This window comes from Oncorhynchus gorbuscha, linkage group LG12, assembly GCF_021184085.1.
Source record: "Oncorhynchus gorbuscha isolate QuinsamMale2020 ecotype Even-year linkage group LG12, OgorEven_v1.0, whole genome shotgun sequence".
Classification (NCBI taxonomy): domain Eukaryota; kingdom Metazoa; phylum Chordata; class Actinopteri; order Salmoniformes; family Salmonidae; genus Oncorhynchus; species Oncorhynchus gorbuscha.
In genome coordinates this window covers 2,477,489-2,504,209 of record NC_060184.1, presented here as the reverse complement: position 1 = coordinate 2,504,209, position 26,721 = coordinate 2,477,489, and the positions used below count along the sequence as shown (strand labels likewise).

Genomic DNA, 26,721 nt, shown 5'->3' with positions numbered 1-26,721 from the left:
TATTTCCTCCATTGTAGAATAATAGTGAAGACATCAAAACTATTAAATAACACATATGGAATCATGTAGTAACCAAAAAAGTATTAAACATTTTTTGTTTTTTACTTTAGTTCAGCATATGTGGGAACTCCTTCAAGAATTTTGGAAAAGCATTCCAGGTGATGCTGGTTGAGATAATGCCAAGAGTGTGCAAAGCTGTCATCAAGGCAAAGGGTGGCTACTTTGAAGAATCACTTGTTGGCTGCTTTTCCTTCACTCTGCGGTCTAGCTCATCCCTAACCATCACATTTGGGTTAAGGTCGGAGGATTGTGGAGGCCAGGTCACCTAATGTCGTAATCCATCACTCTCCTTCTTGGTCAATTAGTCCTTACACAGTCTGGAGGTATGTTGTGTCATTGTTCTGTTGAAAAACAAATGATAGCCCCACGAAGCCCAAACCAGATGGGATGGTAATCGCTGCAGAATGCTGTGGTGGTCATGCTGGTCAAGTGTGCCTTGAATTCTAAATAAGTCACTGACAGTGTCACCACCACCTCCATGCTTCACGGTGGGAACCACACATGCAGAGATCATCCATTCACCTACTCATTCCTCCTTTCTATTGTTTTCGCTCTCTCTCTTTCTCTCTCTCTCTCATTTTCTCTTTCTCTCTCTCTGTCTCGCTCTCTCTCTCTCTCTCTCCTTTTCTCTTTCTCTCTCTGTCTCTCTCTCTCTCTCCTTTTCTCTTTCTCTCTCTGTCTCTCTCTCTCTCTCTCTCTCTCTCTCTCTCTCTCTCTCTCTCTCTCTCTCTCCTTTTCTCTTTCTCTCTCTCTGTCTCGCTCTCTCTCTCTCCTTTTCTCTTTCTCTCTCTCTGTCTCGCTCTATCTCTCTTTCTCTCTCTGTCTCGCTCTCTCTCTCTCTATTTCATGCTCTCTCTCTCTCTCTCTCTCTCTCTCTCTCTTCTCTTTCTCTCTCTCTGTCTCTCTCATTTAATCTGTCTCTCTCTCTATTTCATGCTCTTTCTCTCTCTCTGTCTCTCTCATTTAATCTCTGTCTCTCTCTCTCTCTCTTCTCTTTCTCTCTCTCTGTCTCTCTCATTTAATCTCTGTCTCTCTTTGTCTCTCTCATTTAATCTCTGTCTCTCTCTCTCTCTTCTCTTTCTCTCTCTCTGTCTCTCTCATTTAATCTCTGTCTCTCTTTGTCTCTCTCATTTAATCTCTGTCTCTCTCTCTCTCTTCTCTTTGTCTCTCTCTGTCTCTCTCATTTAATCTCTGTCTCTCTCTCTCTCTTCTCTTTCTCTCTCTCTGTCTCTCTCATTTAATCTCTGTCTCTCTCTCTATTTCATGCTCTTTTCTCTCTCTGTCTCTTGCAGGCAGCGCAACAGGAGCAGGAGCGCCAGCGGAGGGAGGAGTGGGAGCGAGTGAGGAAGGAAGAGTTGTGGAGGATGAGAGAAAGAGAGCAGGAGGAGATCACTTCGCTCCGAGCCAAGAAGAAGAGTTTGGAGATGGAGCTGGAGGCTGTGGTGAGACAGATGGCCTAGCCATTAGAGCGTTATTATTACACACACACCACACACACCACACACCACACACACCACACACCACACACCACACACACCACACACCACACACCACACACCACACACACCACACACCACACACCACACACCACACACCACACACCACACACCACACACCACACACCACACACCATCCACACACACATACACCACACACACACCACACACCACACACACACACACACACACACACACACACACACACACACACACACACACACACACACACACACACACACACACACACACACACACACACACACACACACACACACACACACACACACACACACACACACACACACACACACACACACACACACACACACACACACCACCCACACACCACACACCATCCACACACACACACACATACACCACACACACACCACACACACACACACACACACCACCCACACACACATACACCACCCACACACCACACACACACCACACACGCACCACACACACACACACACACACCATCCACACACACATACACACCACACATACACACCACACACACACACACCACACACACACACACACACACACCACCCACCCACACACACACACACCACCCACACACCACACACCATCCACACACACACACACACACATACACCACACACACACACACACACACACACACACACACCACCCACACACACATACACCACCCACACACCACACACACACCACACACACACCACACACACCACCCACACACCACACACCACACACACCACACACCACCCACACACCACACACCACACACACCACACACCACACACCACACACACCACCCACACACCACCCACACACCACACACCACACACCACACACCACACACCACACACACCACACACCACACACCACACACCACACACCACACACACACCACACACACCACCCACACACACCACTCACACACACACCACCCACACACACCACCCACACACACATCACCCACACACACCCACCCACACATACACCACACACACACACACACACCACCCACACATACACACACACACAACACCACCCACATACAACACCACCCACACACACAACACCACACACATACACCACACACATACACCACATACACCACACACACAACACCACACACACAACACCACCCACATACAACACCACATACACCACCCACATACAACACCACACACACATACACCACACACACACAACACCACACACACATACACCACACACAACACCACACACACACACACACCACACACACATACACCACCCACATACATACACCACACACACATACACCACACACACACAACACCACACACACATACACCACACACACACAACACCACACACACATACACCACACACACACAACACACACACAACACCACACACACACAACACCACACACACAACACCACACACACACACAACACCACACACACATACACCACACACACAACACCACACACACATACACCACCCACATACAACACCACACACCACACGGCAGATGGCAGTGGGTCAGTGACCCTGAAAGGTTGGTATCCTAGAGCCGACAGGGTGAAAAATCTGTCGACGTGCCCTTGAGCAAGGCATTTAACCTTAATTCCTCCATGGTTGCTGGTGATAATGGTGACCCTGGCCGTGACCCCACTCTGTTGATAATGGTGACCCTGGCCGTGACCCCACTCTGTTGATAATGGTGACCCTGGCCGTGACCCCACTCTATGTTGATAATGGTCACCCTGGCCGTGACCCAGGGTCAGCACGCACGCACGCACACACACAATTACATTAACCCTGATTGGTGGTTGGTCTCCAGGGCAGCAGACACAAGCAGTTATCAGATGGTCTCCGTGACGCCCAGAGTAAGAGACGGATCCAAAGAGCGGAGATCGATCTCATCAATCAGCGGAGAGATGGGCGTGTCTCCAAGATCAACACCCTGCAGACACAGTTTGAGGTCAGAGCCAATCCTTCCATCTGTAATCATTCCATCGTTCTAGCCCTCCACCACCACCCCTCCTCTCCTCAATACGTCCATCCCTCCTCCCCTCAATACGTCCACCCCTCCTCCCCTCAATACGTCCATCCCTCCACCACCACCCCTCCTCCCCTCAATACCACCACCCCTCCACCCCTCCACCACCACCCCTCCTCCCTCAATACGTCCATCCCTCCATCTCCACCCCTCCTCTCCTCAATACGTCCATCCCTCCACCACCACCCCTCCTCCCCATCAATCCTCCCCTCAATACGTCCACCCCTCCTCCCCTCAATACGTCCATCCCTCCACCACCACCCCTCCTCTCCTCAATACGTCCATCCCTCCACCACCACCCCTCCTCCCCTCAATACGTCCATCCCTCCTCCCCTCAATACGTCCATCCCTCCTCCCCTCAATACGTCCATCCCTCCACCACCACCCTCCTCCCCTCAATACGTCCATCCCTCCATCTCCACCCCTCCTCCCCTCAATACGTCCATCCCTCCATCTCCACCCCTCCTCCCCTCAATACGTCCATCCCTCCACCACCACCCCTCCTCCCCTCAATACGTCCATCCCTCCATCTCCACCCCTCCTCTCCTCAATACGTCCATCCCTCCATCTCCACCCCTCCTCCCCTCAATACGTCCATCCCTCCACCACCATCCCTCCTCCCCTCAATACATCCATCCCTCCTCCCCTCAATACGTCCATCCCTCCATCTCCACCCCTCCTCTCCTCAATACGTCCATCCCTCCACCACCATCTCTCAATACATCTCTCCTCAATACGTCCATCCCTCCTCCCTCAATAGGTCCATCCCTCCATCTCCACCCCCCCTCAATCCTCCCTCCATCCCACCTCCTCCCTCAATACGTCCATCCCTCCATCTCCACCCCTCCTCCCCTCAATACGTCCATCCCTCCATCAATATGTCCATCCTTCCCTCAATACGTCCATCCCTCCATCAATACGTCCATCCTTCCCTCAATACGTCCATCCTTCCCTCAATACGTCCATCCCTCCACCACCACCCCTCCTCCCCTCAATACGTCCATCCCTCCATCAATACGTCCATCCCTCCATCAATACGTCCATCCTTCCCTCAATCCGTCCATCCTTCCCTCAATACGTCCATCCTTCCCTCAATATGTCCATCCGTCCCTCAATATGCCCATCCCTCCATCTCTCATCCCTCTATCCTTTCATCCCTCCTTCCATCTCCATCTTTCCATTCCCAGCTTCCAATAATCTTACTCTTCTATCCCTTCCTCGGCGACAATGCTCATTTGGTAAAATAAGGTTTACAGCAATACTGGTAGTGTACAATAAACACGTGTCTCTCTTCTGTCCTCCAACACCACAGGATAGTAGGCTCCAGGGAGCCAGCCAGCTATAGGTTACTATAAATACATGTGTGTCTGTGTACAATAGGACTACCAGAGGAAACTGTGTCAGTTGGTTCCACAGCAACAGAGACTGACAGAGAGACTCAAGAACATGGGCTGCAACAACATCCCTGGTAAACACACACACACACACACACACACACACACACACACACACACACACACACACACACACACACACACACACACACACACACACACACACACACACACACACACACACACACACACACACACACACACACACACACACACACACACACTGCTCTCAACATTCTCTCAACCTTGAACTCTGTGCTGATCTCCATGACTTCTGACCTGTGTTGGTAGTTGTGGCAATGACCTCTGTAGGTGGCAGCGTTGCGGAGAAGGGCGTGGTCTGTCGGAGGCTGAAGGACCAATTAGACACTCTGGAGAGAGAGACAACCGACAAGCTGGCCATGATGGACCACTACCAGCAAGACCTCAAGGTACCACTACAGACCACTACAGACTAGTACATACCACTACAGACCACTACAGACTAGTACATACAACTACAGACCACTACAGACTAGTACATACAACTACAGACCACTACATACCGCTACATACCACTACAGACCACTACAGACTAGTACATACCACTACAGACCACTACAGACCAGTACATACAACTACAGACCACTACATACCACTACATACCGCTACAGACCACTACAGACTAGTACATACCACTACAGACCACTACAGACTAGTACATACAACTACAGACCACTACATACCGCTACAGACCGCTACAGACCACTACAGACCACTACAGACTAGTACATACCACTACAGACCACTACAGACTAGTACATACCACTACAGACCACTACAGACTAGTACATACAACTACAGACCACTACATACCGCTACATACCGCTACAGACCGCTACAGACCGCTACAGACCACTACAGACTAGTACATTCCAGTATAAACCACTATAGACCAGTACAGACCAGTACAGACCCCTACAGACCACTACCAGCAAGACATCAATGTACAGACCACTAGAGACAAGCTAAAACCTGGACAGACCACTGGAGACAAGCTAAAACCTGGACAGACCACTAGAGACAAGCTAAAACCTGGACAGACCACTAGAGACACCGACCATATTCAACGGGTGTTGTACACTTTAGCTTAAACAATGAACCTAGCTTGGTCAACAATGACCCTAGCAAGGTAAACGGTGTGTAAGATCACACACGTCATGTTAGCTAACGAGCCACTACACTGCATGAATCTGCTGGGAGCTAGCTAAGATTAGGCTCTACCTAGCAAAGCAAACGGTTCTGGGATATGAATAATAACGTCAAACACGTAACGTTAGCTAGGGAGCCAGCCAGCTAACGCTAGCTAGGGAGCCAGCCAGCTAACGTTAGCTAGGGAGCCAGCCAGCTAACGTTAGCTAGGGAGACAGCCAGCTAACGTTAGCTAGGGAGACAGCCAGCTAACGTTAGCTAGGGAGACAGCCAGCTAACGTTAGCTAGGGAGACAGCCAGCTAACGTTAGCTAGGGAGACAGCCAGCTAACGTTAGTTAGGGAGACAGCCAGCTAACATTAGCTAGCTAGCTAGCTAACAGTACATTTTAGGTTGAAATGAAACCACTTTCTGTCAAAATTGGAAATGTGTAATATCTGAAAATGTAGCTAGCTAATACTAGACTATCTTACCCAAATACATCATCATGCATGATGGACACATCTCCCTGTCATGAATGCCATGCCACTGCTGCCCTTAGTTTGAAGATGTAATCCGGAGACAGGTGTTTTCTCCATCTCTTTAGCTATCATACTCTAATTCCACTGATTTCATAACTTGATCCTCCAGAAAGTGGAGAGCAACCCTTATGCAGCTCCACTACACGATACAGAAGCCTTCTATATGGCAGACCAATCCAAACTCATCTCTCTGCATATCCAGCCCACTCATTATCTCAGCCAGTCATGGCTTGTGGGAAGGTTGCTAACTTTTTATGTGGCTTAACCAACAAGGCTCATAATTTAACCATTTTTTCATATTAACAGATGGCAAGTCTGTTATTAAGGCACATTAAATGTCACATGTTCCAGAAGGCATTTCTGCCCCCCCCACCCCCAAAAAACAACTTTATTTATCCATTTTATTTAACCTTTATTTAACTAGTTAAATTAGTCAGTTAAGAACACATTCTTATTTACAATGACGGCCTACTAGGGAACAGTGGGTTAACTGCCTTGTTCAGGGGCCGAACGACAGATATGTACCTTGTTAGCTCGGGGATTTGATCCAGCAACCTTTTGGTTACTGGCCCACAGCTCTAAGCACTAGGCTACATGCCGCCCCTACACTCTAACCACTAGGCTACCTGCCTCCTTTACACTCTAACCACTAGGCTACCTGCCTCTTCTACATTCTAACCACTAGACTACCTGCCGCCTCTACACTCTAACCACTAGGCTACCTGCCTCCTTTACACTCTAACCACTAGGCTACCTGCCTCCTCTACACTCTAACCACTAGACTACCTGCCTCCTCTACACTCTAACCACTAGTCTACCTGCCTCCTCTACACTCTAACCACTAGGCTACCTGCCTCCTTTACACTCTAACCACTAGGCTACCTGCCTCCTCTACATTCTAACCACTAGGCTACCTGCCGCCTCTACACTCTAACCACTAGGCTATCTGCCACCTCTACACTCTAACCACTAGGTTACCTGCCGCATCTACACTCTAACCACTAGGCTACCTGCCACCTAGTTTCCTGAAACGGGTCACAAATGGGGCATGATCTGATCTTTGATCATGATTATTACTTTATCCCTAGATCAACAATACCATCAGGGTCATGTTATAGTCAGCCTGTCTAGATCAACAATACCAACAGGGTCATGTTATAGTCAGCCTGTCTAGATCAACAATACCATCAGGGTCATGTTATAGTCAGCCTGTCTAGATCAACAATACCATCAGGGTCATGTTATAGTCAGCCTGTCTAGATCAACAATACCAACAGGGTCATGTTATAGTCAGCCTGTCTAGATCAACAATACCAACAGGGTCATGTTATAGTCAGCCTGTCTAGATCAACAATACCAACAGGGTCATGTTATAGTCAGCCTGTCTAGATCAACAATACCATCAGGGTCATGTTATAGTCAGCCTGTCTAGATCAACAATACCAACAGGGTCATGTTATGGTCAGCCTGTCTAGATCAACAATACCATCAGGGTCATGTTATAGTCAGCCTGTCTAGATCAACATTTACATTTAAGTCATTTAGCAGACGCTCTTATCCAGAGCGACTTACAAATTGGTGACAATACCAACAGGGTCATGTTATAGTCAGCCTGTCTAGATCAACAATACCATCAGGGTCATGTTATAGTCAGCCTGTCTAGATCAACAATACCAACAGGGTCATGTTATGGTCAGCCTGTCTAGATCAACAATACCAACAGGGTCATGTTATAGTCAGCCTGTCTAGATCAACAATACCAACAGGGTCATGTTATAGTCAGCCTGTCTAGATCAACAATACCAACAGGGTCATGTTATGGTCAGCCTGTCTATATCAACAATACCATCAGGGTCATGTTATAGTCAGCCTGTCTAGATCAACAATACCATCAGGGTCATGTTATAGTCAGCCTGTCTAGATCAACAATACCATCAGGGTCATGTTATAGTCAGCCTGTCTAGATCAACAATACCATCAGGGTGCATGACTCTCTCCTGGGTGAGGATCAAATGTGCCAGACCAGCTTGGAACATGGCTGACCGATAGACAGACCAGCTGGAAGGAACATGGCTGACAGATAGCCAGACCAGCTTGGAACATGGCTGACAGATAGCCAGACCAGCTTGGAACATGGCTGACAGATAGCCAGACCAGCTTGGAACATGGCTGACAGACCTACAGGAGAGGAGAGTGGGGAGTTGTGCCGGTTTTGACACCTTAAGACCCGGTCATAGATTGTGTGCCCCAAAATGGTCTTTCTTGTGCTGTGTGTAGAGAGATACTCTTGCCGCCAAAACCTTTTTCTGAAGACAGTGAATATGAGGACAATATTTAATAGATAAGGTAAGGGTTAGGTTAAGAATGGTCCGTGGGGATCTAAAGAATAATCCTGTCATATTGCTTTTCATTTTGTGATGTCATTAAAAACGGTGTAACGAAAATACTGTAACTTAGGAAGAAAACACGTTCTAGCTGTCAAGTTTCCATCCACTAGGATGTTAATACGATATGAAGAACAATGAAACTATTTGTGTTAAGATATGAATGTGATTTCAGTTTTCTAATGAGATGATGATTTTTCGTGTCTGTTGCACATTAACTAAGCCCCTAATGAGCTCAGACGAGCATGTCAGTGTGATGGAACTGCCTTTCCGACCAGAGTGCTTAAAAGGACTCGCTAAGAATTAATAATATCAGGTCAGAAAGTGTGGAGTGGTGGCTTCAGTGCTGAAAATGGTAAGTCCAGTACATTAACGGATTGCTACTGGCGTGTAAAGTGACTCAACACGAGGTGAGAAGATAACCTCCACTACGAGACCAGAACGATTCAGTCTGCAGCTACGCCATGGAAAAGTGGTCCTAGAACTTTGACTAAAGACACAAGGTGGGAAGGAAGAAATCGCATCTCAGACAATCACTGGTGAATTTGAGTATCTGAACACCTCCACTACCAGAGAAGCTCTACAACTAAGAAGGACATTGTGACCTCTGGTGGACAAGCCAAGCCAGACACCGAAGCCGAGCCTGACACCGAAGCCGAGCCTGACACCGAAGCCGAGCCTGACACCGAAGCCGAGCCTAACACCGAAGCCGAGCCTTACACCGAAGCCGAGCCTGACACCGAAGCCGAGACTGACACCGAAGCCGAGCCTGACACCGAAGCCGAGCCTGACACCGAAGCCGAGCCTTACACCGAAGCCGAGCCTGACACCGAAGCCGAGCCTGACACCGAAGCCGAGCCTGACACCGAAGCCGAGCCTTACACTGAAGCCGAGCCTTACACCGAAGCCGAGCCTGACACCGAAGCCGAGCCTTACACCGAAGCCGAGCCTGACACCGAAGCCGAGCCTTACACCGAAGCCGAGCCTTACACCGAAGCCGAGCCTTACACCGAAGCCGAGCCTTACACCGAAGCCGAGCCTGACACCGAAGCCGAGCCTGACACCGAAGCCGAGCCTGACACCGAAGCCGAGCCTTACACCGAAGCCGAGCCTTACACCGAAGCCGAGCCTTACACCGAAGCCGAGCCTGACACCGAAGGGTGAACTACAAATCCCCGTCCCCATAGAAGGGTTGATTGGTTCAATAGAGAGACGACAAACAAAGACATTACGTAAATATTAGGTGGGAGGAGATAAGTAGCTAAATATAGCTAGGACACCAGTAGACCGTGTACCTCGCCCCCACTCCTCTCGGGCACTGCAGATAGAGGAATGCCCACATGCAGAAATACCCCAAATTGCAATCACACACTATTGTCTGGAGTGCACCCAACCTGACAGACATCCAGAACCGCTACTCTGCACAGATGGGCCCGGCGGGGCTCCAGAGCACGATGACCAGTCTGAAGGACCAGCTCTCCCAGCTCCATGGCACCATCGCCCAAGCAGGACTATGACGGTCTGCTAGACCTTAAGACCCGCCTGGAGACGGAGATCTCAGAGTACAGGAGACTGTTGGATGGAGAGGACCACAGCACCACCCAACTGGTTACCAAGACAATCACCAAGATGACCGCCAAGTGATCCGTCAGATCATTGATGGAACCAAGATCTTTTCCGTCAACAGACGAAAACACGAAGAAGAAAAAAACATCTCCTTTGTATTGTCCTCAGAATATGATCCTAATAATAACTAGTGAAAAAACATGCTTCTTCCTTCCTGCCTTCCTTCCTTCCTTCCTTCCTTTATTTTGATGCCTGTGGATTCCTTTAACTGTTCTCTTTCTCCCTCTTCTTTCTTTCGACCCATCCTTTCCGTCCCTCCCTCCAATTCCTCTTTCCTCCCTCTCTGTCCCCTCCCTCCATCACTCTCTCCTCTCCCTCTCTACCCTCCCTCCGTCTCCCCTCCCTCTCTACCCTCCCTCCGTCTCCCCACCCTCTCCCCTCCGTCTCCCCCTCTCTCTCCCCCCTCCGACTCCCTCCCTCTCCCTCCCTCCGACTCCCCTCCCTCCCTCCGTCTCCTCTTTCTCCCTCATCCCCTCCCTCCTTCGTTTCCCCTCTCTCCCCTCTCCCTCGTCTCCCCTCATCTCCCCTCCCTCTACCTCTCTTGTCTCCCCTCCCTCCCTCCCTCTTTCTCCCCTCTCTCCATCTCCTTCTCTCTCCCTCATCTCCCCTCCCTCTCTCTCCCCTCTCCCTCATCTCCCCTCCATCCCTCCCTCTCTCCCTCTCCCTCTCTCCCTTTTTCTTCTCTCTCCCCTCTCCCTCATCTCCCCTCCCTCTCTCTCCCCTCTCCCTCATCTCTCCTCGCTCTCTCTCTCTCCCCTCCCTCTCTCTCTCCCCTCCCCTCCGTTTCCCTCCCTCTCCCTCGTCTCCCCTCCCTCCCTCCCCCTCCCTCCCTCTCTCTCCCCTCTCCCTCATCTCCCCTCCCTCTCTCTCCCCTCCCCCTCCCTCCCCTCCCTCCTCCCTCCCCATAACTCGTCTCCCCTCCCTCCCTTCCCCTCCCTCCCTCTCTCCCTCTCCCTCCCTCCCTTTTCCTTCTCTCTCCCCTCTCCCTCATTTCTCCTCCCTCTCTCTCCCCTCTCCCTCATCTCTCCTCCCTCTCTCTCTCTCTCTCTCTCCCTCCCCCTCCGTTTCCCTCCCTCTCCCTCATCTCCCCTCCCCCCCTCCCTCCCTCTCCCCTCCCTCCTTTTTTTCTTCTCTCTCCCCCTCCCTCTTTCCCTCTCCCCTCCCTCTCCCCTCCCTCCTTTTTTCTTCTCTCTCCCCTCCCTCTCTCCCTCTCCCCTCCCTCCTTTTTCTTCTCTCTCCCCCTCCCTCTTTCCCTCTCCCCCTCCCTCCTTTTTTTCTTCTCTCTCCCCTCTCCCTCATCTCCCCTCCCTCTCCCCTCTCCCTCCGTCTCCCTTCCCTCTCTCTCCCCTCTCCCTCGGCTCTCCTCCCTCTCTCTCTCTCTCTCCCCTCCCCTCCGTTTCCCTCTCTCTCCCCTCTCCCTCCGTCTCCCCTACCTCTCTCTCTCCCCTCCCTCCCTCCGTCTCTCTCTCCCATCCCTCTCTCTTCCCTCCCCTTCCGTATCCCCTCCCTCCGTCTCCCTCTCCCCTCCCTCCCTCCGTCTCTCTCTCTCCCTCCCTCTCGCCCCTCCCTCTCTCTCTTCCCTCCCTCCGTCTCCCCTACCTCTCTCTCTCCCCTCCCTCCCTCCGTCTCTCTCTCCCATCCCTCTCTCTCCCCTCCCCTTCCGTATCCCCTCCCTCCCTCCGTCTCCCTCTCCCCTCCCTCCCTCCGTCTCTCTTCCCTCCCTCTTGCCCCTCCCTCTCTCTCTTCCCTCCCTCCGTCTCCCCTCTCTCCTCTCTCCCTCCCTCCTCCCTAGTCAGTCGATATGGATGACTGTGTTCTACAGTCTCTTCTCTCGCTGCTGGGCTGTCTCAGTCAACTCTTCCTCCTTATCAAGGTTATTCTTCTTTCCGTCTGTCCCTCCATCTGCATATTTCTGTTTATCATTAGTTTATCAACTCCCCTTCTTTTCCCTTGCTTTTCTTCACTATTATATCAGTCCCTCATAGTGATCGTATTACTGATGAATACTTTGCTTAGGTTTTGTTTACATTTCATTTCCATGATGAGTTATAATACACACCGGTGGTTGTGTTGTGGTTGTATGATGGTTGTGTTGTGGTTGTATGATGGTTGTGTTGTGGTTGTATGATGGTTGTGTTGTGGTTGTATGATGGTTGTGTTGTGGTTGTATGATGGTTGTGTTGTGGTTGTATGATGGTTGTGTTGTGGTTGTATGATGGTTGTGTTGTGGTTGTATGATGGTTGTGTTGTGGTTGTATGATGGTTGTGTTGTGGTTGTATGATGGTTGTGTTGTGGTTGTATGATGGTTGTGTTGTGGTTGTATGATGGTTGTGCTGTGGTTGTATGATGGTTGTGTTGTGGTTGTATGATGGTTGTGTTGTGGTTGTATGATGGTTGTGTTGTGGTTGTATGATGGTTGTGTTGTGGTTGTGTTTGCATGATTGTTGTGTTGTGGTTGTGTTTTGTGTTGTGTTTGGGTTGTGGATATGTTATGGTTGTGTTGTGGTTGTGTTGTGTTTGGGTTGTGGATATGTTATGGTTGTGGTGTGTTGTGTTATGGTTGTGTTGTGGTTGTGTTTGTATGGTGGTTGTGTTATGGTTGAGTTGTGCTTGTGTTTGTATGTGGTTGTGGTTGTGTTTGTATGTGGTTGTGGTTGTGTTTGTATGGTGGTTGTGTTGTCCCCCGTGTAGCTTAGCAACCCCAGGGCAGTGGGCTCAATTCCCACGGGGGACAAGTATGAACATGTTCGTAATCACTACTGTAAATCGCTCTCAATGAGAGCGTCTGCTAAATGACTAAAATCTAAATGTTGTGGTTGTGTGATGTTATAGTTGTGTGATGGTTATGTGATGTTGTGGTTATGTGATGTTGTGGTTATGTGATGGTTATGTGATGTTGTGGTTATGTGATGGTGTGGTTATGTGATGGTTATAGTTGTGTGATGGTTATGTGATGTTTTGGTTGTGTGATGGTTATGTGATGTTGTGGTTATGTGATGGTTATAGTTGTGTGATGGTTATAGTTGTGTGATGGTTATGTGATGTTGTGGTTATGTGATGGTTATATTTGTGTGATGGTTATGTGATGTTGTGGTTATGTGATGGTTATATTTGTGTGATGGTTATGTGTTGTTGTGGTTATGTGTTGTTGTGGTTACGTGATGGTTATAGTTGTGTGATGGTTATGTGATGTTGTGGTTATGTGATGGTTATAGTTGTGTGATGGTTATGGATTATGTGATGTTGTGGTTATGTGATGGTTATGTGATGTTGTGGTTATGTGATGTTGTGGTTATGTGATGTTGTGGTTATGTGATGGTTATGTGATGTTGTGGTTATGTGATGGTTATGTGATGGTTATATTTGTGTGATGGTTATAGTTGTGTGATGGTTATGTGATGTTGTGGTTATGTGATGGTTATATTTGTGTGATGGTTATGTGATGTTGTGGTTATGTGATGGTTATATTTGTGTGATGGTTATGTGTTGTTGTGGTTATGTGTTGTTGTGGTTACGTGATGGTTATAGTTGTGTGATGGTTATGTGATGTTGTGGTTATGTGATGGTTATAGTTGTGTGATGGTTATGTGATGTTGTGGTTATGTGATGGTTATGTGATGTTGTGGTTATGTGTTGTTGTGGTTATGTGATGTTGTGGTTATGTGATGGTTATGTGATGTTGTGGTTATGTGATGGTTATGTGATGGTTATATTTGTGTGATGGTTATGTGTTGTTGTGGTTATGTGATGTTGTGGTTATGTGATGGTTATAGTTGTGTGATGGTTATGTGATGTTGTGGTTGTGTGATGGTTATAGTTGTGTGTTGGTTATGTGATGTTGTGGTTATGTGATGTTGTGGTTATGTGATGTTGTGGTTATGTGATGGTTATAGTTGTGTGATGGTTATGTGATGTTGTGGTTATGTGATGGTTATAGTTGTGTGATGGTTATAGTTGTGTGATGGTTATGTGATGTTGTGGTTATGTGATGGTTATATTTGTGTGATGGTTATGTGATGTTGTGGTTATGTGATGGTTATATTTGTGTGATGGTTATGTGTTGTTGTGGTTATGTGATGGTTATGTGATGTTGTGGTTATGTGATGGTTATGTGTTGTTGTGGTTGTGTGATGGTTATAGTTGTGTGATGGTTATGTGATGTTGTGGTTATGTGATGGTTATGTGATGTTGTGGTTATGTGATGTTGTGGTTATGTGATGTTGTGGTTATGTGATGGTTATGTGATGGTTATGTGATGGTTATGTGATGTTGTGGTTATGTGATGTTGTGGTTATGTGATGTTGTGGTTATGTTATGTTGTGGTTATGTGATGGTTATAGTTGTGTGATGGTTATGTGATGTTGTGGTTATGTGATGGTTATAGTTGTGTGATGGTTATGTAATGTTGTGGTTATGTGATGATGTGGTTATGTGATGTTGTGGTGATGTGATGTTGTGGTTATGTGATGGTTATAGTTGTGTGATGGTTATGTGATGTTGTGGTTGTGTGATGGTTATAGTTGTGTGATGGTTATGTAATGTTGTGGTTGTGTGATGGTTATAGTTGTGTGATGTTGTGGTGATGTGATGTTGTGGTTATGTGATGGTTATAGTTGTGTGTTGGTTATGTGATGTTGTGGTTATGTGATGGTTATAGTTGTGTGTTGGTTATGTGATGTTGTGGTTATGTGATGGTTATGTGATGGTTATATTTGTGTGATGGTTATGTGTTGTTGTGGTTATGTGATGTTGTGGTTATGTGATGGTTATAGTTGTGTGATGGTTATGTGATGTTGTGGTTGTGTGATGGTTATAGTTGTGTGTTGGTTATGTGATGTTGTGGTTATGTGATGTTGTGGTTATGTGATGTTGTGGTTATGTGATGGTTATAGTTGTGTGATGGTTATGTGATGTTGTGGTTATGTGATGGTTATAGTTGTGTGATGGTTATAGTTGTGTGATGGTTGTGTTGTGGTTGTATGATGGTTGTGTTGTGGTTGTATGATGGTTGTGTTGTGGTTGTATGATGGTTGTGCTGTGGTTGTATGATGGTTGTGTTGTGGTTGTATGATGGTTGTGTTGTGGTTGTATGATGGTTGTGTTGTGGTTGTATGATGGTTGTGTTGTGGTTGTGTTTGCATGATTGTTGTGTTTTGTGTTGTGTTTGGGTTGTGGATATGTTATGGTTGTGTTGTGGTTGTGTTGTGGTTGTGTTGTGTTTGGGTTGTGGATATGTTATGGTTGTGGTGTGTTGTGTTATGGTTGTGTTGTGGTTGTGTTTGTATGGTGGTTGTGTTATGGTTGAGTTGTGCTTGTGTTTGTATGTGGTTGTGGTTGTGTTTGTATGTGGTTGTGGTTGTGTTTGTATGGTGGTTGTGTTGTCCCCCGTGTAGCTTAGCAACCCCAGGGCAGTGGGCTCAATTCCCACGGGGGACAAGTATGAACATGTTCGTAATCACTACTGTAAATCGCTCTCAATGAGAGCGTCTGCTAAATGACTAAAATCTAAATGTTGTGGTTGTGTGATGTTATAGTTGTGTGATGGTTATGTGATGTTGTGGTTATGTGATGGTGTGGTTATGTGATGGTTATAGTTGTGTGATGGTTATGTGATGTTTTGGTTGTGTGATGGTTATGTGATGTTGTGGTTATGTGATGGTTATAGTTGTGTGATGGTTATAGTTGTGTGATGGTTATGTGATGTTGTGGTTATGTGATGGTTATATTTGTGTGATGGTTATGTGATGTTGTGGTTATGTGATGGTTATATTTGTGTGATGGTTATGTGTTGTTGTGGTTATGTGTTGTTGTGGTTACGTGATGGTTATAGTTGTGTGATGGTTATGTGATGTTGTGGTTATGTGATGGTTATAGTTGTGTGATGGTTATGTGATGTTGTGGTTATGTGATGGTTATGTGATGTTGTGGTTATGTGATGTTGTGGTTATGTGATGTTGTGGTTATGTGATGGTTATGTGATGTTGTGGTTATGTGATGGTTATGTGATGGTTATATTTGTGTGATGGTTATAGTTGTGTGATGGTTATGTGATGTTGTGGTTATGTGATGGTTATATTTGTGTGATGGTTATGTGATGTTGTGGTTATGTGATGGTTATATTTGTGTGATGGTTATGTGTTGTTGTGGTTATGTGTTGTTGTGGTTACGTGATGGCTATAGTTGTGTGATGGTTATGTGATGTTGTGGTTATGTGATGGTTATAGTTGTGTGATGGTTATGTGATGTTGTGGTTATGTGATGGTTATGTGATGTTGTGGTTATGTGTTGTTGTGGTTATGTGATGTTGTGGTTATGTGATGGTTATGTGATGTTGTGGTTATGTGATGGTTATGTGATGGTTATATTTGTGTGATGGTTATGTGTTGTTGTGGTTATGTGATGTTGTGGTTATGTGATGGTTATAGTTGTGTGATGGTTATGTGATGTTGTGGTTGTGTGATGGTTATAGTTGTGTGTTGGTTATGTGATGTTGTGGTTATGTGATGTTGTGGTTATGTGATGTTGTGGTTATGTGATGGTTATAGTTGTGTGATGGTTATGTGATGTTGTGGTTATGTGATGGTTATAGTTGTGTGATGGTTATAGTTGTGTGATGGTTATGTGATGTTGTGGTTATGTGATGGTTATATTTGTGTGATGGTTATGTGATGTTGTGGTTATGTGATGGTTATATTTGTGTGATGGTTATGTGTTGTTGTGGTTATGTGATGGTTATGTGATGTTGTGGTTATGTGATGGTTATGTGTTGTTGTGGTTGTGTGATGGTTATAGTTGTGTGATGGTTATGTGATGTTGTGGTTATGTGATGGTTATGTGATGTTGTGGTTATGTGATGTTGTGGTTATGTGATGGTTATGTGATGGTTATGTGATGTTGTGGTTATGTGATGTTGTGGTTATGTGATGTTGTGGTTATGTTATGTTGTGGTTATGTGATGGTTATAGTTGTGTGATGGTTATGTGATGTTGTGGTTATGTGATGGTTATAGTTGTGTGATGGTTATGTAATGTTGTGGTTATGTGATGTTGTGGTTATGTGATGTTGTGGTGATGTGATGTTGTGGTTATGTGATGGTTATAGTTGTGTGATGGTTATGTGATGTTGTGGTTGTGTGATGGTTATAGTTGTGTGATGGTTATGTAATGTTGTGGTTGTGTGATGGTTATAGTTGTGTGATGTTGTGGTGATGTGATGTTGTGGTTATGTGATGGTTATAGTTGTGTGTTGGTTATGTGATGTTGTGGTTATGTGATGGTTATAGTTGTGTGTTGGTTATGTGATGTTGTGGTTATGTGATGGTTATGTGATGGTTATATTTGTGTGATGGTTATGTGTTGTTGTGGTTATGTGATGTTGTGGTTATGTGATGGTTATAGTTGTGTGATGGTTATGTGATGTTGTGGTTGTGTGATGGTTATAGTTGTGTGTTGGTTATGTGATGTTGTGGTTATGTGATGTTGTGGTTATGTGATGTTGTGGTTATGTGATGGTTATAGTTGTTTGATGGTTATGTGATGTTGTGGTTATGTGATGGTTATAGTTGTGTGATGGTTATAGTTGTGTGATGGTTATGTGATGTTGTGGTTATGTGATGGTTATATTTGTGTGATGGTTATGTGATGTTGTGGTTATGTGATGGTTATATTTGTGTGATGGTTATGTGTTGTTGTGGTTATGTGATGGTTATGTGATGTTGTGGTTATGTGATGGTTATGTGTTGTTGTGGTTGTGTGATGGTTATAGTTGTGTGATGGTTATGTGATGTTGTGGTTATGTGATGTTGTGGTTATGTGATGTTGTGGTTATGTGATGTTGTGGTTATGTGATGGTTATGTGATGGTTATGTGATGTTGTGGTTATGTGATGTTGTGGTTATGTGATGTTGTGGTTATGTGATGGTTATAGTTGTGTGATGGTTATGTGATGTTGTGGTTATGTGATGGTTATAGTTGTGTGATGGTTATGTAATGTTGTGGTTATGTGATGTTGTGGTTATGTGATGTTGTGGTGATGTGATGTTGTGGTTATGTGATGGTTATAGTTGTGTGATGGTTATGTGATGTTGTGGTTGTGTGATGGTTATAGTTGTGTGATGTGGTGGTGATGTGATGTTGTGGTTATGTGATGGTTATAGTTGTGTGTTGGTTATGTGATTATGTGGTTATGTGATGTTGTGGTGATGTGATGTTGTGGTTATGTGATGGTTATAGTTGTGTGTTGGTTATGTGATTATGTGGTTATGTGATGTTGTGGTTATGTGACGTTGTGGTTATGTGATGGTTATGTGATGGTTATGTGATGTTGTGGTTATGGTTATGTGATGGTTATAGTTGTGTGTTGGTTATGTGATGTTGTGGTTATGTGATGGTTATGGTTATGTGATTATGTTAGGACCTGAGGGAGCGGCAGGGGAAGCAGCAGGCTGTTCTGGAGGACCTCTGCCGGGTCAAGGAGCTGAAACTGAGAGAGATGGAGAGAGGGAGAGAGGAGGAAAGACAGAGAAAGAGGAGGGGGGATGAAGAGGCTGCCAGGTGAGTCAAAGACACACTAAACGTCCAATATACTGACCGTTGTATAGTTCTACATTTGGTCGTTATTTTTTTATTTAACCTTTATTTAACTAGGCAAGTCAGTTAAGAACAAATTATTATTTTCAATGACGGCCTAGGAACAGTGGGTTAACTGTCTTGTTCAGGGGCAGAATGACAGATTTTTACCTTGTCAGCTCGGGGATTTGATCTTGCAACCTTTCGGTTACTAGTGCAACGCTCTAACCACTAGGCTACCTGCCGCCCCATCCGTAAACACAGCACTGATCTGTATTTGGGTCTACAAAATATTTTCCCCGGGATTTAGATAGATGTGTTTTTGAGTTCAAGTTCGATCAAAGCTTTCTAGTGTCTCCTTCAGCAGTGGGGTCTGTTTACCAAAGCTTTCCAGTGTCTCCTTCAGCAGTGGGGTCTGTTTACCAAAGCTTTCTAGTGTCTCCTTCAGCAGTGGGGTCTGTTTACCAAAAAGCTTTCTAGTGTCTCCTTCAGCAGTGGGGTCTGTTTACCAAAGCTTTCTAGTGTCTCCTTCAGCAGTGGAGTCTGTTTACCAAAGCTTTCTAGTGTCTCCTTCAGCAGGAGGGTCTGTTTACCAAAGCTTTCTAGTGTCTCCTTCAGCAGGAGGGTCTGTTTACCAAAGCTTTCTAGTGTCTCCTTCAGCAGTGGAGTCTGTTTACCAAAGCTTTCTAGTGTCTCCTTCAGCAGTGGGGTCTGTTTACCAAATTAAGCATTCAAGGAAAAGGACACCCTCCCTACAATCAATAATGGTGGAGGATCGATAGTGCTGTGGGGTTGCTCTTCTGCCTCTGGTACTGGGACCATGAGCAGATTATCAAGGTGTTTTGGAGTGCAATGTTCAACTCAGTGTCTGAAAAATGTTCTCTCTGTTGAAGGTTGTGGGCAATGCTTGTGGACTTCAATGCACATCAGCTGTATGTGACCAGGCAACAAAAAAAAATTCAAGCTGAACCTTCATAAAATAACCGCTACACACAGCCTGCATCATTGTCACCGTATTGTCATAGTCAATATCAAATCAAATTTTATTGGTCACATGCAGATGTTATTGCGAGTTTAGCGAACAGCTAATACAGGGCATTCGGAAAGTATTCAGACCCCTTGACTTTTTCACATTGTGTTACGTTACAGCCTCATTCTAAAATGGATTGAATAAATACAAAAAAAAAATCCTCATCAATCTACAATATAATGACATTAATGTATTAAACATAAAAGCAAAAATACCTTATTTACCACAAGTATTCAGACCCTTTGCTATGGGACTCGAATTGAGCTCAGGTGCATCCTGTTTCCATTGATCATCCTTGAGATGTTTCTACAACTTGATTTGGAGTTCACCTGCGGTAAATTGAATTGATTGGACATGATTTGGAAAGGCACAAACCTAGCTAATTAAGGTCACACAGTTGACAGTGCATGTCAGAGCAAAAACCAAGCCATGAGGTCAAAGGAATTGTTCGAATTGTTCGTAGAGCTCTGAGACAGGATTGTGTTGAGTCACAGATCTGAGGAAGGGTAACAAAACATTTCTGGCGCATTGAAGGTCCCCAAGAACTAAGTGGCCTCCATTATTCTTAAATTTAAGAAGTTTTGTACCACCAAGACTTTTCCTGGAGCTGGCCTCCTGGCCAAACTGAGTAATCGCTGGAGAAAGGCCTTAGTCAGGGAGGTGACCAAGAACCCGATGGTCACTCTGACAGAGCTCCAATGTTCCTCTGTGGAATGGGAAAACCTTCCAGAAGGACAACCATCTCTGCAGCACTCCACCAATCAGGGCTTTATGGTAGAGTTGCCAGACGGAAGATACTCCTCAGTAAAAGGAGCATGACAGACCGCTTGGAGTTTGCCAAAAGGCACCTAAAGACTCTGTCTGATGAAACCAAGATTAAACTCTTTGACCAAGGGTCTGGAGGAAATCTGGCGCCAGCGCCATTCCTACAGTGAAGCTGTGGTGGCAACATTTACTAGGATCGAGGCAAAGATAAACAGAACAAAGTACAGAGAGATCATTGATGAAAATCTGCTCCAGAGCGCTCAGGACTTCACACTGGGGCAAAGGTTCACCTTCCAACAGAACAATGACCCTAAGCACACAGCCAAGACAACGCAGGAGTGGTTGCAGGACAAGTCTCTGAATGTCCTTGAGTGGCCCAGCCAGAGCCCAGACTTGAACCCGATCGAACATCTCTGGAGAGACCTGAAAATATCTGAGCAGCAACATTCCCCATCTAACCTGACAGAGCTTGAGAGTATCTGCAGAGAAGAATGGGAGAAACTCCACAAATACAGGTGTGCCAAGCTTGTAGCATCATACCCAAGAAGGTCTGAGGCTGTAATCGCTGCCAAAGGTGCTTCAACAAAGTACTGAGTAGAGGGTCTGAATACTTATCTAAATGTGGTATTTCAGTTTTTTATATATACATTTGCAAACATTTTTTCAAATCTGTTAGGGGGTATTGTGATGTCATTATGGGGTATTGTGATGTCATTATGGGGTATTGTGATGTCATTATGGGGTATTGTGTGTAGATTGATGAGGAAAAATTCATTTAATACATTTTAGAATAAGGCTGTAACATAAATACCTTCTGAATTCACTATAGCACTAACACATTAGTAAATCATTCAGTACAGTCAGCAAGCACTTTAGCAGTTACACTGACAGGCCCCTTTAACAAAACCAAAAGCCTTGGAAGAATTTCAGTGTTGGATAGTCAGCTAGCTAACATGGCGTCCCTCTCTGTTTTAGTGTTTCAGTCGGCTAAACTAACTAGCTAAGTAAAAGTGAAAAACAATACTACAAAATATAGCTAGCTCTCTTTCTTCCCCTTCATTTTTGAGAAAATGTATTTGTTCAAAATTGTTCAACTACTGTCCTCCCTCTTTGAGTCAACTACTTGCCACATTTTACTCACTGCAGTGCTAGCTAGCTGTAGCATATGCTTTCAGTACTAGATTCATTCTCTGATCCTTTGATTGGGTGGACAACATGTCAGTTCATACTTCAAGAGCTCTGATAGGTTGGATTACATCCTCCAGAAGTTGTCATAATTACTGTGTAAGTCTATGGAAGTGTGTGAGAACCATGAGCCTCCTCGGTTTTGTATTAAAGTCAATGTACCCAGAGGAGGACAGAAGCTAGCTGTCCTCTGGCTACACCATGGTGCTACTCTACATAGTGCTGTTGAGGCTACTATAGACCATAGCAAAACAGTTTTCATCAATTATTTGGAGATGTGAACATATTTAATAAAAACAGTACAGCAGTAGAATAATAGTGAAGACATCAGAACTATGAAATAATACATATGGAATCATGTAGAATCATGTAGTAACATGTAGAATCATATGGAATCATGTAGTAACATGTAGTAACATATAGAATCATATAGTAACATGTAGAATCATATGGAATCATGTAGAATCATATGGAATCATGTAGTAACATGTAGAATCAAATGGAATCATGTAGTAACATGTAGAATCATGTAGTAACATATAGAATCATATAGTAACATGTAGAATCATATGGAATCATGTAGTAACATGTAGAATCATATGGAATCATGTAGTAACATGTAGAATCAAATGGAATCATGTAGTAACATGTAGAATCATGTAGTAACATATAGAATCATATGGAATCATGTAGTAACATGTAGAATCAAATGGAATCATGTAGTAACATATAGAATCATGTAGTAACATGTAGAATCATGTAGTAACATGTAGAATCATGTAGTAACATATAGAATCATGTAGTAACATATAGAATCATGTAGTAACATGTAGAATCATGTAGTAACATATAGAATCATGTAGTAACATGTAGAATCATGTAGTAACATGTAGAATCATGTAGTAACATGTAGAATCATATAGAATCATGTAGTAACATGTAGAATCATGTAGTAACATATAGAATCATGTAGTAACATATAGAATCATGTAGTAACATATAGAATCATGTAGTAACATGTATAATCATGTAGTAACATATAGAATCATGTAGTAACATGTAGAATCATGTAGTAACATATAGAATCATGTAGTAACATATAGAATCATGTAGTAACATGTAGAATCATGTAGTAACATATAGAATCATGTAGTAACATGTAGAATCATATGGAATCATGTAGTAACATATAGAATCATATGAAATCATGTAGAATCATATGGAATGATGTAGTAACATATAGAATCATATGGAATCATGTAGAATCATGTAGTAACATATAGAATCATATGGAATCATGTAGAATCATGTAGTAACATATAGAATCATGTAGTAACATGTAGAATCATGTAGTAACATATAGAATCATGTAGTAACATATAGAATCATATGCAATCATGTAGAATCATATGGAATGATGTAGTAACATATAGAATCATATGGAATCATGTAGAATCATGTAGTAACATATAGAATCATATGGAATGATGTAGTAACATATAGAATCATATGGAATCATGTAGAATCATGTAGTAACATATAGAATCATATGGAATCATGTAGAATCATATGGAATCATGTAGTAACATATAGAATCATATGTCATGTAACATAACATATAGAATCATATGGAATGATGTAGTAACATATAGAATCATGTAGTAACATGTAGAATCATATGGAATCATGTAGTAACATATAGAATCATATGGAATCATGTAGTAACATATAGAATCATATGGAATCATATAGAATCATGTAGTAACATATATAATCATATGGAATCATATAGAATCATGTAGTAACATATAGAATCATATGGAATCATATAGAATCATGTAGTAACATATAGAATCATATGGAATCATGTAGAATCATATGGAATCATGTAGTAACATATAGAATCATATGGAATCATGTAGTAACATATAGAATCATGTAGTAACATATAGAATCATATGGAATGATGTAGTAACATATAGAATCATGTAGTAACATGTAGAATCATATGGAATCATGTAGTAACATATAAAATCATATGGAATCATGTAGTAACATATAGAATCATATGGAATCATGTAGTAACATATAGAATCATATGGAATCATGTAGTAACATATAGAATCATATGGAATCATGTAGTAACATATAGAATCATATGGAATCATGTAGTAACATGTAGAATCATATGGAATCATGTAGAATCATATGGAATCATGTAGTAACATGTAGAATCATGTAGTAACATGTAGAATCATGTAGTAACATGTAGTAACATGTAGAATCATGTAGAATCATGTAGTAACATGTAGAATCATGTAGAATCATGTAGTAACATGTAGAATCATATGGAATCATTTAGTAACATGTAGAATCATGTAGTAACATGTAGAATCATATGGAATCATTTAGTAACATGTAGAATCATGTAGTAACATGTAGAATCATATGGAATCATTTAGTAACATGTATAATCATGTAGTAACATGTAGAATCATATGGAATCATTTAGTAACATGTAGAATCATGTAGTAACATGTAGAATCATATGGAATCATTTAGTAACATGTAGAATCATGTAGTAACATGTAGAATCATATGGAATCATTTAGTAACATGTAGAATCATGTAGTAACATGTAACATGTAGAATCATATGGAATCATATGGAATCATGTAGTAACCAAAACAGTGTTAAACAAATCAAAATACATTTTAGATTTTAGATTCTTCAAAGTAGTCACCCTTTGCCTTGATGACAGCTTTGCACACACTTGGCATTCTCTCAACCAGCTTCATGAGGTAGTCACCATTTAAATGAACAGGTGTGCCTTGTTAAAAGTACATTTGTGGAATTTCTTTCCTTCTTAATGCGTTTGAGCCACTCAGCTGTGTTGTGACGAGTTAGGGTTGGTATACACAAGATAGCCCGATATCCACATTGTGTTATTTCATAGTTTTGATGTCTTCACTATTATTCTACAATGTAGTAAATAGTACAATAAAGAACAACCCTGGAATGAGTAGGTTTGTCCAAACTTTTGACTGCTACTGTGTATAATATCTGGTTAAAGGGGATGTATATCATAATGGAGGAGTATCTGGTTAAAGGGGATGTATATCATAATGGAGGAGTATCTGGTTAAAGGGGATGTATATCATAATGGAGGAGTATCTGGTTAAAGGGAATGTATATCATAATGGAGGAGTATCTGGTTAAAGGGGATGTATATCATAATGGAAGAGTATCTGGTTAAAGGGGATGTATATCATAATGGAGGAGTATCTGGTTAAAGGGGATGTATATCATAATGGAGGAGTATCTGGTTAAAGGGGATGTATATCATAATGGAGGAGTATCTGGTTAAAGGGGATGTATATCATAATGGAGGAGTATCTGGTTAAAGGGGATGTATATCATAATGGAGGAGTATCTGGTTAAAGGGGATGTATATCATAATGGAGGAGTATCTGGTTAAAGGGGATGTATATCATAATGGAGGAGTATCTGGTTAAAGGGGATGTATATCATAATGGAGGAGTATCTGGTTAAAGGGAATGTATATCATAATGGAGGAGTATCTGGTTAAAGGGAATGTATATCATAATGGAGGAGTATCTGGTTAAAGGGGATGTATATCATAATGGAGGAGTATCTGGTTAAAGGGGATGTATATCATAATGGAAGAGTATCTGGTTAAAGGGGATGTATATCATAATGGAAGAGTATCTGGTTAAAGGGGATGTATATCATAATGGAGGAGTATCTGGTTAAAGGGGATGTATATCATAATGGAGGAGTATCTGGTTAAAGGGGATGTATATCATAATGGAGGAGTATCTGGTTAAAGGGGATGTATATCATAATGGAGGAGTATCTGGTTAAAGGGGATGTATATCATAATGGAGGAGTATCTGGTTAAAGGGGATGTATATCATAATGGAGGAGTATCTGGTTAAAGGGGATGTATATCATAATGGAGGAGTATCTGGTTAAAGGGGATGTATATCATAATGGAGGAGTATCTGGTTAAAGGGGATGTATATCATAATGGAGGAGTATCTGGTTAAAGGGAATGTATATCATAATGGAGGAGTATCTGGTTAAAGGGGATGTATATCATAATGGAAGAGTATCTGGTTAAAGGGGATGTATATCATAATGGAGGAGTATCTGGTTAAAGGGGATGGATATTTATTATTTATTTTATTTTATTTTTTACCACCTTTTTCTCCCCCATTTCTCCCCCATTTCTCCCCCATTTCTCCCCTATGTCTCCCCTATTTTGTGATTAATTACGATCTTGTCTCATCCCTGCAACTCCCCAACGGGCCTCTGGAGAGGCGAAGGTCAAGTCATGTGTCCTCCGAAACATGACCCGCCGCGCTTCTTAACACCCGCCCGATGAACCCGGAAGCTGCACCATTTCTCATGATTTCGCTGAGGAATCCT

General features: G+C 43.6%; 1 protein-coding gene across 1 annotated transcript in view; it reads left to right on the top strand.

Annotated features, from left to right (window-relative positions):
• LOC123991477 (intersectin-2-like) overlaps nt 1–26,721 on the top strand; it is a 137,106-nt gene that overhangs the window by 59,735 nt on the left and 50,650 nt on the right. Inside the window, exons 14-19 of the mRNA XM_046293097.1 lie at nt 1,353–1,502; nt 3,388–3,528; nt 4,987–5,074; nt 5,292–5,431; nt 12,514–12,594; nt 19,135–19,274. Coding sequence (XP_046149053.1) covers nt 1,353–1,502; nt 3,388–3,528; nt 4,987–5,074; nt 5,292–5,431; nt 12,514–12,594; nt 19,135–19,274 — 740 coding nt within the window. The remainder of the gene's footprint in view (nt 1–1,352; nt 1,503–3,387; nt 3,529–4,986; nt 5,075–5,291; nt 5,432–12,513; nt 12,595–19,134; nt 19,275–26,721) is intronic.